The sequence below is a fragment of the Phodopus roborovskii genome, unplaced genomic scaffold, assembly GCF_943737965.1.
Source record: "Phodopus roborovskii unplaced genomic scaffold, PHOROB, whole genome shotgun sequence".
Lineage (NCBI taxonomy): Eukaryota > Metazoa > Chordata > Mammalia > Rodentia > Cricetidae > Phodopus > Phodopus roborovskii.
The window spans coordinates 55,847,047-55,864,863 of record NW_026126480.1 but is presented as its reverse complement, the minus strand read 5'-3'; the positions used below and the strand labels follow the sequence as shown (position 1 = coordinate 55,864,863).

The following is a 17,817-nucleotide window of genomic DNA, read 5'->3' as shown; positions in this document are numbered from 1 at the left end:
TCATCGAGGTCAGACTCGGCACCAGACGGGTAGACACCAGTACCTTTCAGGAACCCCGGCGCTTCCGCTTCACGGACTCTGGCACCTTAAACCAATGAGCTTACGGGGCCGGGTCCTTTGTTGCTCGTCCTCTCTTTCCTGCCCAATAAGCGTGGTGTGAGCCCTACACCAATGAGGGCATGGGGGCGGGGCCTGTACGAGCACAGGAAATGGCGGCGACCGCGGAGCCTGTGAGTGGGGGACAGGGGCGGGACTTGGCTGTGGCTCCTCCTTTGCACGCCCCCCCTAACGCAATATAGGTGGGAAGGGATGCCCCTGGTCCTGAGCGGGTGACCTGGACTTGGAGGCCAGTGCTGGCACGGCCGTAGCACTCGCGTCTGATTCTTGAGTAAAGAAGCCTTTCTGGAATCTGCTTCAGTCTGGCTTTGTGGGAAACTGAGGCAGGCTCCTTCCCTGTGCCCCGACAACCGAAGTCCGGCCCGATTCATGGGGACCCAATGCACACTTCTTGGGGGGGCTCCCTTTCCCAGATGCCCGCCCGCCGTCATCATGCCATCCCTGTTGCTCCTGTTGCCCCTGCGCCTATGCCGGCTGTGGCCCCGCAGCCCTTCCACCCGGCTTCTCACAGCCGCCACAGGGCAGCGGTGAGTTGAGCCCCAGATCTTGGCCATGTTGTTCAGTGGTTTTCTATTGCGAGCCCTGTGTTCTAAGATAGCTGTTTCTGCATTATATGCCAAGGGCCTTTAGATAAAGGTCTGTCTTAGATAACTCTCACCTTCAGTGCTGGACACTGAGCCTCAAGAGTTCAGAGCAGAGCCCCAAGATCAAGTGAGGTAAGTGGCAGATAGGGAATTTGAGCTCAGATCAAACCCAGTGAGTGCTCTTTCCATAGTTCTGGTATGTTGTCAGCCTTCTTCATGCATACACTGGGAAAGAGGAGGTTGAGAACAAAGATTTAGATTGCTGGGCTGCGATCTGGAGATGCTGGTCAGGAGGAATAAAGTGTGTGTGTGTGGGGGGGGAGGTTGAGGGTGGGAATCTGCTTTTTCCTTTGAGATGGAGTTTTCCTATGTTGCCCAATTGAGTCTCCAAACTCAAACTCCAGAGTATCTGGAGTTCAGGCACAGCCACCATGCCTGGCTTGGAAATCTTTCTTTCCTTCATTACTGGCCCCAGAACACAGAACTTCATGCATAAGAGGCCAGGAAATCCTTTATTTATTTGTTTGTTTGGTTGGTTTTTATACAGGATCTCAAGTAGACTAGGCTAGCTGCAAACTCACTAGTAGCCAAAGGATGACAGTGAATTTCTGACTTTGCCTCCACCTCCCAAGAGCTGGGATTACAAGTGGACATCACCTCACATCACAATGTTAAACCTTCGGTTTTAAATAAGTCTTTAGGGACTGCAGGATGGCTTAGAGATTAAAAGCACTTGCCAGCACAGAGGACTCAGATTTGGTTCCCAGCATCAACACAAGGACTTATAGCCACTCTCTTCTGATCTGTTGCAGGCACTAGGCATTCACGAGGTGCACACACCTACAAACACTCATATACATAAAGTCAAATAATAACACTTTAAAGAAGCGTTTAAGCTAGGATGGTGGTACCCACCTTCAGTCTCAGAACTTGGGGCAAAGGCAAATTCTATGAGTTTAAGGCTAGTCTGGTCTACCCAGGGAGTTCAGGTTAGACAGAGCTAGTGAGTGAAACCCTGATTAAAAAACAAACAAACAAACAAACAAAAAAAGCAAATGATATGACAGACTTTGAAGACTCCCCCATGGAAGGCCTCACCCTCCCTGGGGAGCAGAAAGGGGATGGGCTGGGATTTTGTGGGGGTGATATGGGAGGATGGAAGGGTGAAGGAACTGGGATTGATGTGCAAAACAACTTTGTTTCAAATTTAAATAAAAAAAGGAAAAAAAAGCAGCAGAAACCTTTTGGGTCTGTGGTATAGGAGTCTGAGCATGACACTTTGAAAATAAGAAGTCCTAACAATTTCTGAAATACCCTAAAGAGAAGGGTAATCTGGGGCTAGATGTGTCTTGGGACTAACTTCAATTCCTGGTGGCTGAATTGAAGGGTGTGCCCAGAGAGGATGGGAGGATGGGGCAATGGTGACCTTTGGTCTCCTAAGCCTCTGCAGATTTGGGCTTTTCTCTACAGGTCTTCTCAGACTAACTACTATGAACTATTGGGGGTGCATCCTGGTGCCAGTGCTGAAGAGGTTAAACGTGCTTTCTTTACCAAGTCCAAAGAGGTATTGGTATCCCCAAGGTGAGGAGGGAGGAAGATGAGGTCTGAGCCAGACACAGGGGCCCTCCAACTTCCTGGGATAGGTCTGTACATGTAGCTAGCTGGTAGCACCATCATTCTACCTACACGAATAGGAGGTACACAATATCCTCTATGAGGAAAGGATCCAGCAAAGCCAGGGGTCCTTCTGGGGTGTTTTCTTTCTTTGTTTTGAGAATCTCACAGTAACCCAAATTGGCATCTAACTGAACTGAAATATCTCCTTGGTTTTCTTGAATGAGAGGGGTAGGAGTCTGTATTTTCTGACTCTCTGGCTTTTGGGAGGGGTTAGCAAAGTGAGAGGCAGTGTCCCATAGGCAAAATCTGTGGGAGTGATGTCAGTCTTTATGGGTGGACATCATCAGGATAGGTCTCTGGGAAGGACATGAAAAATGAGATAAGGGGACCGCTGTTTCACCCAGCTGCACCCTGACCGAGACCCTGGGAACCCAACCCTGCATAGCCGCTTTGTGGAGCTGAATGAGGCATACCGAGTGCTCAGCCGCGAGGAGAGTCGCCGCAACTATGACCACCAGCTGCATTCAGCTAGTCCCCCAAAATCTTCAGGGACCAGAGCCCAACCTAAGCATACCCAAGGGACACACAGGTACCATAGTCCTGACCCCTATCATCCCGTCCCCACCCTAACGCCTTCAGAGAGCATCATCTTTCTATTGTCCTTTTGCTCTTCAGCAGCTCCTGGGAACCCCCCAATGCAAAATACTGGGCCCAGTTTCACAACGTGAGGCCACAGGGGCCTGAGTCAAGGCAGCAGCAGCGTAAACACAACCAGCGGGTACTGGGGTACTGCCTCCTGCTCATGGTGGCAGGCATGAGCCTGCACTATGTCGCTTTCAGGTGCCTCTCCATTCTTCCTGGGGTCCTGGGCAGAGGGTGGGTGAAGAGTAGCCAGGCAGCCACAGCAGCCTATGACCCAAATACTTTGTCTCTCTCAAGCTAAGAACTTTGTGAAATCAGTCTTTGGAGCCTTGCCTTGCTGGGTAAAGGCAGCACTGGACAAAAAGACTAAAGTTGTTTTCTGTTTCTTATAACTTCAATGTTAATCTTTGGTACTGATTGTTGGTGAGGCTAGAGCCATCCAAAACCATACACAAAGAATACAGACAAACCCCTGGAGTTCTCTCTCTCGCATGTCATAAAATCAGGCATGGTGGTTTGTACCTGTAATCCCAGCACTCAGGAGAGGGAGGCAGGAGGATGAGAAGCTTGGGGACTAGAGATTAAGATTGCTTGCTGCTCTTATAAGAGAAGCAGAGTTCAATTCCCAGCACCCACATATGATAGCCCACAACTGCCAGGAGATTTGATGCCCTCTTTTGGCCTTCAAGCAAACCTGCACACATATGATATACACACATGCATATGCACTCGCGCGCGCACGCGCGCACGTACACACACACACACACACACAAAATGAAATCTTTTTAAGTTCAGGACCATCGTTAGCTACATTACTGAGTTTGGGGTCAGCTGCAGCTACATTAAATTCTGTCTCAATACAGAAATAAAGAGAAAGGAGAGGGGGACAGGTGCAGAGTGACAGAGAGTCCTTGCTAGCATCCAGGGCCTCACACCACTCTAAGGCATGCTATAATTCCAGTTTTCTGCAGTACAGAAACCCAAAGGATGGTGTCCACTGCCAGTACTGTCTAGTTCAGCAATGGAGATGAGAGAAATAGGTCCCCTTTCTATTTCCTGGGAGGGGCACCCCGATTTCAGATCTGATTAGGGTACCACCCAGCCCTGCATTGACCTGGACCACTTCGTGCCATCCCCCTCCCCTGCTTGCCTTTTTGCAACTTATCACAGGACTGTCTGTTAGGAGGAGAGATGTGGAGTTGTATGGGAGATGCTAGAACCAGGTTGAGGACCAGGGCTTCAGAGATAACAGAGCCTGGAGACCCAGGGATAAATTGCAATTCCCTCACAGGAAGCTGGAGCAGGTGCACCGGAGCTTCATGGATGAAAAGGATCGGATCATCACAGCCATCTACAATGACACGAGGGCTAGAGCCAGGTCTGTCATGCTTGATCTTGCCTCATTTTCTGCCCCAGAACCACACCCTTCAGGATCCCTGTCAGGACCTATCTTTTTTTTTTCCAGGGCCAACAGAGCCAGGATTCAGCAGGAGCGCCAGCAGAGACAGCAACCTCGGAAAGGACCCTCCCTGCCTCCAGAAGGTCCTGGGATCGTGCCCCAGGACAGCAGCCCTTGAGGGGCTCACTTAGGTGGGACCTGCATTGGTCCTCTCCTAGCTGCCTGTCCAGGACTACACATTTCCCACAGCACGTGCAATAAACTCATTTTCAGATTCTTGTCCAGCTGGGTCCTTTAGGTCATACATTACCTCTCACCCTTCACCTCTTGGTGTAGCGACCCCAGAGTCCGGCCTTCTGGGCGGTGCATCCCCTTTCCCCTGTAACTGCCGGAGGGGGCGTTTGGAGGGGACCAGCTCCGCCCCTGCCCCGCCTCCGCCCGCAACCCGGTGGGGAGCGCGTGTTTAGGTCACATGAGCTTCCAGCCCGCCAGCCCCGGTCAGGCCCCCTGCCACCCCTGTCGTCCCCGCCGCTCGCCGTCCCCGTCGCCGCGACCGGCCGCCTGCCTGTCCCGCTCCTCCAGCCGCCACCGCGGCGTTGCGCTGCGCTGCCTGCGCCCAGGGCTTGGGAGGGGGCTGCGGAGGAGCCGCCCCCCACGCCGGGGACCGGGTCCCCGCGCCCGCGCCATGGGGCTCTGGCTGCCGCCGCCCCCCACGCCACCGGGCTAGAGCTATGCGGGGCCCCACGGCGCGCGGCCCCCGCGGGCACCATGAGCCCCCTGCTCCGCCGCCTGCTGCTCGCTGCACTGCTGCAGCTGGCCCGCACCCAGGTATGTGCCTCCACGACATCCAGTTTGCCCGCCCGCGGTGCCCTCTCAAGGTTGGCGGAAGTAGGGAGGCGCCCGCTACTTCGGTGGAGGGGATCCACTGGTCCAACTGGCCATAACCCTGGATTCCCCTCTGCGAAGGCCCACTAGCCTTAACCCTAGCCCCCAGGCCACTCCCCTGCCCCACCCTATTCCCTGAGCTCCTGGGGGGCGGAGCTGCCTCAGTGCCCTCCAAACCTGGTTTGCCTCCCACTGTCCCCTCTCCTGACTTAAAACAAGCCCAGCTCCAAAGCTTGGAATTTAGTGCCATTCCCATAGTATGTCTGGTGGGTCTTGGGCTAGGGAAAAGTCTCAAATGGCTAAGTGGACAAGGAAAATTAGAGCCGAGGTACTGGGAGCAGAACAATCTGGAAAGAAGTCAGGAAGGAATAAGAAGCCTGACTCAGGGCCAGAGCACTTACACAGTCACAGGGCCAGCCCTTATAGAGAGTACCTTGGACCTAGGTATCTTCTTTTCCACAGGCTCCTGTGTCCCAGATTGATGGCCCCAGCCACCAGAAGAAAGGTAATAATACCTTGACACCAGCCAGTACTAAGAGGGATTGGCACATGCCCTGAGTTTATGTCCCTCATCTTGTGTGATCCCAACTCCTTTGGGAGATGCCTCTTCTCCCAAATGAGGAAACCGAGGTGGAGGGCTTAATGGCTTCTTGAGAAAGAAGACAGAGGAAGACAGGTTTAAAGGGAAGTTTGGGGTGGTGGTAATAGGATAATAGGGAGGCTACATGCTCAAAGCAGTTTCAGGAATCCTGGTAAGAACTTAATCCATCTGGGTCTGCCCACAGTGGTGTCCTGGATAGATGTTTATGCACGTGCCACATGCCAGCCCAGGGAGGTGGTGGTCCCTCTGAGCATGGAGCTCATGGGCAATGTGGTCAAACAACTAGTGCCCAGCTGTGTGACTGTGCAGCGCTGTGGTGGCTGCTGCCCCGACGATGGCCTGGAATGTGTGCCCATTGGGCAACACCACGTCCGAATGCAGGTACTGGGGCCTATGAGTCATGTGTGTTGATGGGACAGTGGTGCTCTGGGGGCTGGGTCAGCCCAGAGACAGGTACACAGGCGGTGGGACGTTTTGGCCATTCTTCTTCTAGCCCATGAGCATCCCTTTCTCTGTCTTTCTACTGTCTCCCACCGCTCACCATCTCTCCCTCGTTCTCCTGAGTACAGATCCTCATGATCCAGTACCCGAGCAGTCAGCTGGGGGAGATGTCCCTGGAAGAACACAGCCAATGTGAATGCAGGTGCCAGCCAGGTCTAACTTCCAAGTACACAAAGTGTAGCATGGGGTGGGGTGTCAGGCATGCAGGCATGGGGGTGCACCATAGTAGGGACTAGGTGGCTAAGAGTACAGACAGAAGTAGGCATGGACCCTGGGGAAAGAGAGCAGGAGGCTTGGGTTTCTTTAACCTCTTTAACCCCTCTCTCTCTCATTTTTCAGACCAAAAAAAAGGGAGAGTGCTGTGAAATCAGATAGGTGAGTTCCTGAGAATTGCTGCTGGTCCAGGAGAGAGCACATGGGTAGGCTAGCAGGTGCACAAGTAAGCCAGAAGGCTGCAGCCCCTCTTTGCTTTCTCTTCTTACCTGATACCCCTTCCCTTTTAATCCTCAAATCAATGTATTCTGTCCCAGTCCTAGATCCTGGAAAGACTCTTTCCACCCCAGACATATTGCTTCTCCTCCTAGGGCTGCCATACCCCACCACCGCCCCCAGCCCCGCTCTGTCACGGGCTGGGACTCTGCCCCGGGAACACCCTCCCCAGCTGACATCATCCATCCCACTCCAGCCCCAGGACCCTCTGTCCACGTTGCACCCAGCGCCGTCAGCGCCCTGATCCCAGGACCTGCCGCTGCCGCTGCCGACGCCGCAGCTTCCTCCGTTGCCAAGGGCGGGGCTTAGAGTTCAACCCAGACACCTGCAGGTGAGGAGTCTGTGGGGTGGCACTTGTGTGGGAAGGTATCAAGGCTGTGTCCTGGGACAGGTCCAGGTGAGCCTGCCAGCTGGAAAGAGGCCAGGGAAGGAGGAGCCAGCTGCATGTGTTAAACATTTATTGTATATCTGCTGACAACCAGATCAGCAAAAACACAGCTCAAGTTCAGATGTACAAGTTAGTGGGAGAGATGATGCTACTACCTGTAGAGGATGCTGAGCACTGTGTTAGCGGCATCTGATCTCATCTCCGAGCAATCAGCCATCTCCTGGCTGGAGTGGAACTAAAGAAGAGTTTTTCCGATTTGCAGAGATTTATGTCTTCATAGAAGCTCTTATGATAGACATTTGCTCTATTCAATAGGCTTTGAGAGAGCAAGGAATATGGGAACCCCATGTGCTTCTGCTTACAGTGCTTAAACAGCCCTTGTCTGATCCATAGTGAGGCCATGGGGTGATATATGGGTCAGGCTCTGGAGACCCCTGGAGTATCAGGAGAAAATGGGATTCCAAAGGGAAAGAGTCCAGGCAGTGGTGGCGCACACCTTTAATTCCTTTTGGGAGGCAGAGGCAGGCAGATCTCCTTGAGTTCAAGGCCAGCCTGGTCTACAGAGTGATTTCCAGAACAGCTAAGAGCCAAGGTTACACAGAGAAACCCTGTCTTGAGAAAAACAAAACAAAACAAAAAAAAAAAAAGAGGAAAAAGAAATGCATAAGAAGACTGGAGCCAGGCAAGGTGGTGTCACCTTGTTTAAAAAATAAAAACAAATCCACAAGAAGGAGCTTTGGCTAAATAATGGTGATACACATCTGGAATTGTAGCACTCGGGAGCTAGAGGCTTATCTCCCATGTAGCTGAGTTCATAGATAGAGTGCTTGACTTGCATGTAGATGAGTTGACAGAGTGCTTGTCTCACATGTAGCTGAGTTCATAGAGTGCTTGTCTGACATGTACCTGAGTCGACAGAGTGCTTGTCTCCCATGTAGCTCAGTTTCATAGAGTGCTTGTCTGGCATGGAAGAATCCTTGAGTTTGATCTTGAGCACATGATAGCACTTGAAAGTTCAAGGTCATTCCTTGTGACATAGTAGGTTTGAAGCTAGCTTGGCCCACTTGAATAAATAGGGGATGGAGAGAGATAGCTCAATGTTTAAGAGAACCTTCTGCTCTTACAGAGGATCCAGGCTTGATTTCCAACACCTACGTGGTGGCTCATAACCATCTATAGCTCCAGTTCTACGACATCCAATGCCCTCTTTTGAAGATACCAGGCATATATGCAGTGCACATAAATGCATGCAAGAAAATCACTCACATACATAATTAAAAGGTATCATCCAGTCTGTGGTAGTGCACACCTTTAATCCCAGCACTTGGGAGGCAGAAGCAGGAGGATCTCCAAGTTCCAGGCGATCCTGGTCTACAAAGTGAGTTCCAGGACACCCAGGGCTACTCAAAAAACCCTGTCTCAAAAACAAACCAAAAAAGTCTCAAGTAAATAGGTAAATAAATAGGGATGGGAGGATGGCTCAGCTGGTAAAATGTCTACCATTTAAGCATGAAGACCTGAATCTGGATCCCTAACTCCCAGGAAGAAAGGTAGGAGTGACACATTGTAATCTATGTTAGAAGGCCAGGCAGAGACAAAAGGAACATCAACCATCATATTAAAATCAGTTAGCTTCACACTTAGTGACCCTGTCTCCAAAGATAAAAAGAGGAGGGGGTGGAGAGAGATGGCTCAGTGGCTGTTACTCCTGCAGAAGACTGAGTACAGATCCAGAACACAATTGGTTAAGGGCTGCAACTCCAGCTGCAGCTGCCTCCAGCTCCGGCTTCTGGCCTCTGTGGGCACTTGTACACATGTGCTTATACAGTCAGACATATACACATAAATAAAAATAGCAAAATACTTTCTTGCTTATTTTGTTTCTGAGACAGTGTCTCTCTACATAGCTTTGGCTGTCCTGCATCTTGCTCTGTAGACCAGGCTGGCCTTGAACTCATACGTCTGCCTGCCTCTTCCTCCTATGTGCTGGGATCAAAGGTGTGCACCATTACACCAGGATGATTAAGCCATAATTACATAAAACACTTATACCACCACTCCCAGCCTTCATGTATGTCTGTGTGAGGGTGTCAGGTCCTCTAGAACTGGGGTTACAGACAGTTGTGAGCTGCCATGTGGGAGCTGGGCACTAAACTGAGTCCTCTGGAGGAACACCCAGTGCTTTTAACCACTGAGCCATCTCTCCAGTACATTTAACAAAATTTAAAAAAAATAAAAATGAGCCAGGCAGTGGTGGCGCACACCTTTAATCCTAGCACTTGGGAGGCAGAGGCCAGAGGATCTCTGTGAGTCTGAGACCACTTGGTCTAGAAGAGCTAGTTCTAGGACAGCCTCGAAAGCTACAGAGAAACCCTGTCTCTCTGTAGAAACCAAAATTAAATAAATAAAAAAATAAAATAAAAAAGAACAAATATAAAAGAAGAGCTCGGAGTTAGGCTCTAGCCCACACAAACATCTCTTCCTCCATTCCCCAGGTGTCGGAAGCCTCGAAAGTGACAAGTTGTTTTTCAGACTGACTCTGCAGGGCCATTTGCCTCACAGGCCCCATCTTAGTGGGAGAAGACAGGAGCATACAAGAACCAACTCAGACTGGAAGGAAGCTATCCCAGGACCTGGACTTTTAGAGAACTCTCCTAGCACTGCCATCTAATAGTTGGCAAAGAACCTCATATCTCCCCTTAGGGGGAACAGGGTACTAGCTTAGCTAACCACCCCAGGCTGGTGAGCATCTTCTGGCTGCTCTGCTTCCCCTCACTGTGAAGACCCCAAACCTCTGCAAATGGGATTTGGCTCTGTTATAACTGTGACATCCCCCACACCCTGATAAAAGAGATGGAAGGCACTATCACTGCTTACTTATGTCATTGTTTGCCACTTTCCAGGCTGGCCAACAGTTCCCAGGCAAAGCCACAACCACAGATTCATCAAGTATGTTACATGAAGTCTCTGCCCCCTACCTACCACAAAGATTCTGTCTGCCCTTGCCAGGGAAATTAAGCTAGGACCCAGACCTTACAAATTGTTCCCCATATTCACATAGGAAGAACAGATGGCTGCCACCATTGGAACCCTTTGGGCTCCAGACAAGTATGACTTTCTTCACACAATAGGAGGTAACTCCCATTTTCCCTGCTGGGCACACCTTACAGTGTTGTTCTCTTTTCATTTCAGAGTCCTGCCTTTGTGGCTGGAAGGCCTCTTTTAAGACCTCCCCCAACCAACCACCCTCCTGAACTGGAGAGATGGCTCAGAAATTAAGAGCACTGGCTGCTTTTCCAGAAGTCCTGAGTTCATTTCCCAGCAATCACATGGTGGCTCACAACTATTTGTAATGGGATCTGATGCCCTCTTCTGGCATTCAGACATACATGCAGCCAGAATACTGTACACATAATAAATACATTTATAAAGGAAGATTTTGCTGGGCGTTGGTGGCACATGCCTTTGATCCCAGCACTCGGGAGGCAGAGGCAAGAGGATCTCTGTAAGTTCCAGGCTAGCCTGGCCTACAGAGTGAGTTCCAGAGTAGGTTCTAAAAGCTACACAGAGAAACCCTGTCCCAGAAAAAAACAAAAGAACCTTCCCCACAAGTCTCCTCCACCTGTACAATCCCTAGTACCCCAGGGTTCATTAGTTGTTGCTTGATATTCCTAACTATCCCACTTAAGCTCAGTGTCCACCTTTCTCCACTGTCCCGGATAGAGCGGGAAGCCCAGCCTAGACACCAAGGTTTTGCGCTACTACAAGACATTCAGTAACAGAATTGACTGAAAGAAGCTACCCTAAAGAAGGGTCATGATCTTGGTGGTACCAAAGCAGGAGTAAGGTAAACTGAAGAATTCCTGATGATGATGGCTACATACTTTATGCATTTATGAAAGAGTCTCACATAGCCCAGACAGGCCTCAAACTTCTTATGTAGCTAAGGATAACATCAATTTCTAATCTTCCTGCATCTACTTCTCAAATACCAGAACTACAGTTTTACACCACTACACAGGCTTATGTACTGCTGGAAATCAAACCTACCTATTCCTGAATACTTAGCTACATCTCCAGCTCTGGTGATACTTTTACTTTTATTTTTTCTGAGGCAATGTCTCATGTATCCCAGGCTGGCTCAGAGAACTTCTGACCTTCCTATTTCCACCTCCAAAGGCATGGGACATCACACTATTTTTATTATGTTTAAATAACTTTCTCAGCGGTGATATTGGTGGTCATGTTCTGGCTCCATGACGTTTAGAACCTGAGCGCTAAAACCTCTGAGCCCACTAAGCTTCATCAGATATGCAGGATGCTTCCTTCCTTCAACTCAGCTTCATGGTTATCTTCCTTTGGCTTTTGAACACATGATCTTAGTAAGGCAAACTGGCCTGGGACAGGTATGAACTCACTCAACTCCACTCCCTAACCTAATTCAGATATGGCTTCCTCTGAATTTTAGGGTCCTTCTGTTGACAAATGTGTACTGGTATTGGTAGACCAGCCCCAGCAAGGCCACCGCAGGCCTGACTGTTCAGTGTGCAACAACCAAAGGTGAGCCTGGATGCTGCATTCCACAAGATGAAAGGGGTCCGCATAGGTCAGGACCCTGTGGGATGGGTGTCACAGAACACCACCAGGAGAACTAACTTGCTCAAGGTCACGCAGCCAGCCAAGTGGAAGACCTAGGATTCAAACCGGAAGTATCGCCCTGAAACCTGGGCTCTTCCCACAGCAACTAGCTAAAGGTGTGTGGGTCATGAAGACAAAATAAGTCAGTACGGTAGCTGGGTGGTGATGGCCTATGCCTTTAATCCCGGCACTCAGGAGGCAGAGGCAGGCGGGAACTATGAGTTTGAGACCAGCCTGGTCTACAAAGAGGTAGTTCCAAGACAGCTTCCAAAGCCATAGAGAAACCCTGTCTCGAGAAACCAAAAAAAAAAAAAAAATGTCAGCACGGTGCTGGCAAGAACCCCTCGGGGAAAAGGTATTTATTTTTGCTTGACCATATCACCTTGGCCAGAAGCGCCTTCTGTCTTTCAAAAATCACTTTTATTAAGCCAGACAGGAGACCTGGGTGCCGGAAGTGATGTCCACGAGGTAATTCAGGAGGTGGGGCTAGGCGAGAAGCCCCACCCTGAGAGTGAGGCAGCGGGTTTCGGACGGTCCAATGAGGGCGGGCAGCGTGTCCCGCCTTGTAGCGACGAGGACGCGCCTGCGCAGAGGTGACAGCACGAGAGAGGGATTGGCTCCGGGGGCGCGGTGAGGAGGTGAGCGGGGGGCCACAGCCCGGGCTGGGGGATTCGGGTGCAGGAGGGCAGGCTGGGGTAGGGCGGGTAGAAGGGGGCCAGAATCCGCGTGCCAGCAAGGGATAGTAGACCAGGGAATTGGGGCTGGGGTTCAGTGTCTGGCAATGCCGCAGGGGGCGGGCTCTCATGCCGTACGGGGCGGAGCCCTGGGGCTCGGGGCGGGACACGGAACGGCGGTGGGAGGGACCACGGGACTAGGGGGTGTAGAGAGCGGAGCCCAGCGGCCAGTGGAGAGGCTAGGACTGGGGAGCGGGGCCTGGCGTTTAGAGGAGGAGCCAGAGGAGGTGGAAGGTGGAGCCTTGGGTCCGGAGACGAAGGCCGTTGGCTACCAGGAGTTGGAAGCGGGTCTTCAGCCTGTGAGTGGCGTGCCACCTGTGCTGGAGAAAGGGCCGAGCACTGTCGAGGGCGGAGCTTCAGGTCAGGGGGCGGAGCCACACGATCTGAAGGGCGGGGCCGACAAGCGTTGCGAAGAACTAAGCCCGAGTAATGGCCCGGGTCTTCCACGTGGGGGCGGTCTCCGTGGTGGTCGCGCCTGGGGTCGTAGTAGACCCAGAACTCCCCCTGGAGAGATTGTGTGGGTGGAGCGGGCTCGGCGCCCCGCTGACTCGGGCCCAGTCTGGGTTCCCCGGAGGCCCCCGAGAGCTCAGAGCTGGGGGGGTGCCCCTGGTGGTGGGGACACGGGGCCGGGATGGGGTGTGCTTCCGGAGCACCGGGACTCCTCAGAGCCGCCTAGCGGAGATGTGTGGGTGCCTCGGGGCCGGCCACCTGCAGCAGCCGCAGAGGTGTGGGTGTGCTGGACAGGAGGCAGCTGGGTGTGGCGGGAGTGGGGTCGCACGGTCGGGACTAGTCCGATGCAACCAGATAGGGTTTGGACTTTGCGTAAAGGGGCTGGCGGGAACTGAATGGAGATGGGGACCCGGAGGAAGGGAAGGTCTGGTATTGAATAAAGGGGCGGGGCCCTGGCTGCTGTGGCCTCCCCTGACCCCCTCCCTTCGCTGCTGGGGTCCTCCGCCAAGTCCCCTTCTCACTGGACTGGTAAGTGTGGCCACAGAGCCTAGGGGAGAGGGTGGTGATAGTGGGATTCTCTGGGAACAGGCGAGATACAATGGGGGTGACATCCTCCAGATACTGACTGAAGTTCCACGACCCTCCCCCTTGGTTGAGGGAGGTGGGCTGTGCCTACAGAGACATGAGGCTGAGCTGGGTCCTGACAATACTGTCCATTTGCCTGAGTGCCCTCAACACAGCCACGGGGGCCGAAGGCAAGCGGAAGCTGCAGATTGGAGTGAAGAAACGCGTGGACCACTGTCCCATCAAGTCTAGAAAGGGAGATGTTTTACATATGCATTACACGGTAGGTATTGGGGTATAGGTTCTGGGGCTCTGACAGTTTCTGGGGACCAGAAAGGACTGGGAATCTCATTCTTCTGTCAATTAGGTAATGACCTTGAACACATCCCTCTTTGGCCTCTAAGCTCCTTGCCTTTCAGTTTACTCATCAGCTAGGTGTTAGCATTAAAATTATTGTACATTAACTACCAAGGCATTGTCCCTTTTAAGGAATGTAGTCACCAGTGCTGTGGTGACTATATTAATAGGGTGGAGAGTGGCTAGGTGAAGGGGGCTCTGGAGTGGTCACCTCTCCTTACTAGTTCTCCGATGGTCCCACAGGGGAAGCTAGAAGATGGGACTGAGTTTGACAGCAGTCTGCCACAGAACCAGCCCTTTGTTTTCTCCCTCGGCACTGGCCAGGTCATCAAGGGCTGGGACCAGGGGCTGCTTGGGTGAGTCTGGGGTACATGTTGTAGTGATCCAGAAGATAAACTGTGGGAGGAAAGGCCCATTTGTGGGGGGAAGGGTCTGGGAGTCTGAGTGCCTCATGTGTTGAGCATGTATCATCCTGCAGGATGTGTGAAGGAGAAAAGCGGAAGCTAGTGATCCCATCTGAGCTGGGTAAGAGGTCCTTGGGGTTACGGGGATTGGGGGGGAGTACACTTAGAGGTGCCTAAAATGGATAAAGTCTCTTGAGCCCCATTGGTCCCCACACTATCTAGTCACTGTAGTATATATGCCATTTCAAGTATGGCTTGTATTCAGCTGTAGTATGACCCAGCTAGAGAAGGATGGTGCCCTCATCTTTCTCCATTTCTGCCTGCCTGTGGCAAGATCATCCTTCATATGGGCTAGAAGGGCCACAACTTAACTTTGTGTCTTTATGTGTTTTTGGCAGGGTATGGAGAGCGGGGAGCTCCCCCAAAGATCCCAGGTAATACCCCTAACACCCCAGCCCCTTGGCTCTCCCAGAGTCCCAAGCCCCAGTCTAACCACACTTCTCCCTGCAGGTGGAGCAACCCTGGTGTTTGAGGTGGAGCTGCTCAAGATTGAGAGACGTTCAGAACTGTAGCAGGCTGCAGAGGGGTAGGAAGCCCCTGTCAGGGACCAGACTGCTTCCAAACAAAACAAAAAAAACCTTTAAAACCCCAAGAGTTGAGTCTGTTGTTTCTTTGTGGATCCTCAGAAGCTTAGCTTCAGCCAGGTCAGGATGGGGCACTGGTCTAATTAATGAGTAAGCACCCACCTGATCCCCAACATGGGGAAAGAGAAAACAAAGTCCTCTTCAGTCTCAGCTTTCCTGATAATTGCAGAGCCTTGAAGTGTAGACATTGAAGGTCTCAATGGCCTGAAGACCCTTACCCAGTGCAGATAGAAAACTTTTTAAGACTGCTGGTAGCCAGCAAGGGATATCACCATGGCAACATGGCCTGAAGGCCTGTGGTCACCTGGGGAGTAGCTAAGCTGGTGACAATTCTAAAGCAATGTGTCCCCCATAAAAGACCAGCCAAGCCTGTTAGCTGCTCCAAAGGTGTATCCTAGCTTTATTTTTAAAGGGCCTGCGCCGCAGAATCAATACAAAAACACAAAAAGTCTCATCAGTTTAATAACAATAAAAAACCCCAAAAATGGAAAACTGAGGGCAAGGGAAGTGGCCCCTAGGCAGAGGCACAGGGATCCCTGTTCGTGGCACCAGGCCTGGCTGCAGGGTCCCCGGTATTGCTGTTGCTACGAGGTTGGGGGACAGCGATTGTCCTGTGGGAGCCATGGTCATCTGGGTCAGGACCCTACTTCTTCTGGGGTGTGCTCAGCTTCTGCATGCCCCGGATCTTGTCCAGCAGGCCGGAGATGAAGGCCTAGATAGGAGGAGGCTGTTAGGAGGCTAAGACCCAAGACAATAATTTGCCACACATACCCACCCTAAGGCCAGGGAAAATGACTTACCTCAGTGGGTTTGTAACAGTCAACTAACAGCTCCTGGTGAGGGAAAACATAGTGAGTTTTGGGGACAGAGGCTCCCAGTTCACTTATACCCTCCCAAGGGACTTAGGCCACTTAGGAACATAGCTAAGTTCCATGAGCCTCATTTTTTCCAGAGGCATAAGATGACCCAAGCTAAAGAAGGTGTGGCACCAAGGCTGAGCCTCTCTAAGGGACATGTCTCCAGGCAGCCTTCAGCTTACCTTGACTCTAGCAGCCCGGGTATCATCACTTTCCATGTCCAAGAGTTCATCCACATCTATCTCCAGCTCTGGGATCTCCTCTTCCTGGGATAGAGGTTGAAAAGAAGGACAGTACCTCAGCCTACAGAGGGTGTGGAAAGGACTCCCTGCCTAACTCAAAACCAGACAAGCCTTCCTTGCCCAGCGGAAGACAGCTGCTCTGGAAGGGAAAACAGATCAAGTCTGTGCCAAGGCAAACTGCCCAATGAGGGGGAACTTCCTGTCCCTGACAGTGGGCACCAGGGGCGCCAGACAGACAGGGCTGGGAATCTTGGGCTTTGAACCCAACAGATGTGCCATCTCAGTATCCATGACCTCTAGCTTACCAGAGTACTGGTGGGGCCAGCTGTCCCAGTTCATCACCGTCCCCTCCCCTCCCCCAAACACCTGTCACAGCTTCCTGGGAGGGAGAAGGAAGTGAAGGGTGAGGGGTCAATGGGAAAGACCCGTGCTTGATAAAGGGGAAACAAAGAGCCCATGCTTTATAGAGAAAGGGGTACACCCCCCTCCCCAAGGGAACAGCTATCCCACTTGGAGGCAGCTGCATTCCAGGGCTGGGCTAGGGTAGGCATCTCAGGGCAAGCCCACTCCTCCACCCTACCCCTGGGAGCCTGAGTCACCGTCTGAATAAGCAGAATGGCCGGTTAGTCTACTAGAGCAACTCCGATCCTTTATACACTTGAGACAGTTACACTTGTGCCTTTCAACTAATGTCTACGCTAGCCCAGACTAGACTAACCAGATTAGACCTTTCCTGTCAGCCCAGGCTAGATATCTACCTCCAGTCCCAAGCCAGGCTATCTATCCCTCTAGAACTGGGGAGGACACCAAGCTTAACCTGGGGCAGTACCACGAAGGACGCAAGGTCCGAGGAAACGGTGAAAGCCAGTGACTCAGGTCAGGCAAGAAAAACCACACACTGGGGAGAGGCGAGTGTAAGCCGAGTGGCGTGGCAGCGGGGCTCCCACTGACTGGTGACAGACGGTGGGGTTTCTGTGCAAACCGACTTAGGTCCGATTTTAGGGTATCGGCACGGGGTAGGGAGCACACCTGGCAGTCGTAGAGACGAGTGAGCTGTTCTAAGATCCACTCCTCCAGGTTGAGGCGCTTCCGTAGCTCCTTTCGGTCGTACTTGACGGTGACCTTCCCTTGCCGTCTCACCGGGCCATCATCATCCGCGCCCCCCGGGCCTTCGCCTGCGGCCCCAGGGGGACTCTGGAAGTAGACGCGGGGCCCTGTGCTCCCACTGCCCGGTCCGGGGGCCGGGGCAGCCAACGCCGCGCCCCCCGCGGGGCCGCTGTCCGCCATGGCGGCCGCCGGGGCCACGTGCGCGCTCGGGCCCCTCCCTGCGCCGCCGCCTCCCGGACGCCCGCCGGCTGGCTCCGGGCCGCTGGCTCCGGTTAGCTCGCGGACTCCGCTCTGCGCGGCTCCGCGGCGAGGGCGGCGGCGGGGGCGCCCGGGGGCAGCTGCAGCATGCGGAGCCCCCGGGCCTGGCCTGGCCGCGCCCCGCCCCCTCCCCACCGATCCGCCCGCCCTTTGTCCCCCGCGGCCGCCGCCCGAGCCGCCGCGCCGCCGCTTTCTCTGTCTTGCTTTCTTCCCCCGCCCCCCGACCACACCCCCTTAAAGGGCCAGCCCCGCTTCAGGCCCCTCTCCCCAACCCCGCCTCCTGAAAGGGGATAGGGGAGGATCTACTTTACAGGGACCGGGCCTGTCTGTCGGCCCCCC

The 17,817-nt window shown here is 52.8% G+C and overlaps 4 protein-coding genes across 16 annotated transcripts; 3 read left to right on the top strand and 1 right to left on the bottom strand.

Moving 5' to 3' along the window:
* The first annotated feature begins 170 nt into the window (after window positions 1-170).
* Dnajc4 (DnaJ heat shock protein family (Hsp40) member C4) lies at window positions 171-4,641 on the top strand. Its single transcript, XM_051193806.1, has 7 exons — window positions 171-230; window positions 531-644; window positions 2,172-2,265; window positions 2,723-2,907; window positions 2,994-3,158; window positions 4,252-4,338; window positions 4,426-4,641. Exons 1-7 carry the CDS (start codon window positions 172-174, stop codon window positions 4,535-4,537), a joined length of 816 nt encoding a protein of 271 aa, XP_051049763.1. The 5' UTR covers window position 171; the 3' UTR covers window positions 4,538-4,641.
* A 402-nt stretch (window positions 4,642-5,043) lies between these two features.
* Window positions 5,044-10,506, top strand: Vegfb (vascular endothelial growth factor B). 4 transcript variants are annotated; one of them, XM_051193807.1, is made up of 7 exons: window positions 5,044-5,187; window positions 5,707-5,749; window positions 6,030-6,226; window positions 6,415-6,488; window positions 6,686-6,721; window positions 7,032-7,166; window positions 10,127-10,506. In XM_051193807.1, exons 1-7 carry the CDS (start codon window positions 5,128-5,130, stop codon window positions 10,239-10,241), a joined length of 660 nt encoding a protein of 219 aa, XP_051049764.1. In that variant the 5' UTR covers window positions 5,044-5,127; the 3' UTR covers window positions 10,242-10,506. The 4 variants fall into 4 exon arrangements, with proteins under 4 accessions (XP_051049764.1, XP_051049766.1, XP_051049767.1 ...); XM_051193809.1 differs by having other exon boundaries at window positions 6,931-7,166; window positions 10,127-10,263; XM_051193810.1 differs by lacking the exon at window positions 10,127-10,506 and adding an exon at window positions 9,719-10,089.
* A 1,826-nt stretch (window positions 10,507-12,332) lies between these two features.
* On the top strand, window positions 12,333-15,022 carry Fkbp2 (FKBP prolyl isomerase 2). Of its 10 annotated transcripts, none has more exons than XM_051193799.1 (6): window positions 12,333-12,499; window positions 13,724-13,892; window positions 14,210-14,322; window positions 14,445-14,491; window positions 14,769-14,804; window positions 14,881-15,022. In XM_051193799.1, the coding sequence occupies exons 2-6, from the start codon at window positions 13,728-13,730 to the stop codon at window positions 14,940-14,942; spliced, it is 423 nt and encodes a 140-aa protein (XP_051049756.1). In that variant the 5' UTR covers window positions 12,333-12,499; window positions 13,724-13,727; the 3' UTR covers window positions 14,943-15,022. The 10 variants fall into 10 exon arrangements, 7 of the variants coding, with proteins under 7 accessions (XP_051049756.1, XP_051049757.1, XP_051049758.1 ...); XM_051193800.1 differs by having other exon boundaries at window positions 12,345-12,499; window positions 13,703-13,892; XM_051193801.1 differs by having other exon boundaries at window positions 12,383-12,499; window positions 13,707-13,892.
* A 364-nt stretch (window positions 15,023-15,386) lies between these two features.
* Ppp1r14b (protein phosphatase 1 regulatory inhibitor subunit 14B) lies at window positions 15,387-17,582 on the bottom strand. The gene is given in 5 exon segments (XM_051193797.1): window positions 15,387-15,726; window positions 15,815-15,847; window positions 16,054-16,137; window positions 17,143-17,531; window positions 17,534-17,582. Coding segments are annotated over 5 exon segments (609 nt in total). The 5' UTR covers window positions 17,568-17,582; the 3' UTR covers window positions 15,387-15,657.
* Between the last annotated feature and the right edge of the window lie 235 nt (window positions 17,583-17,817).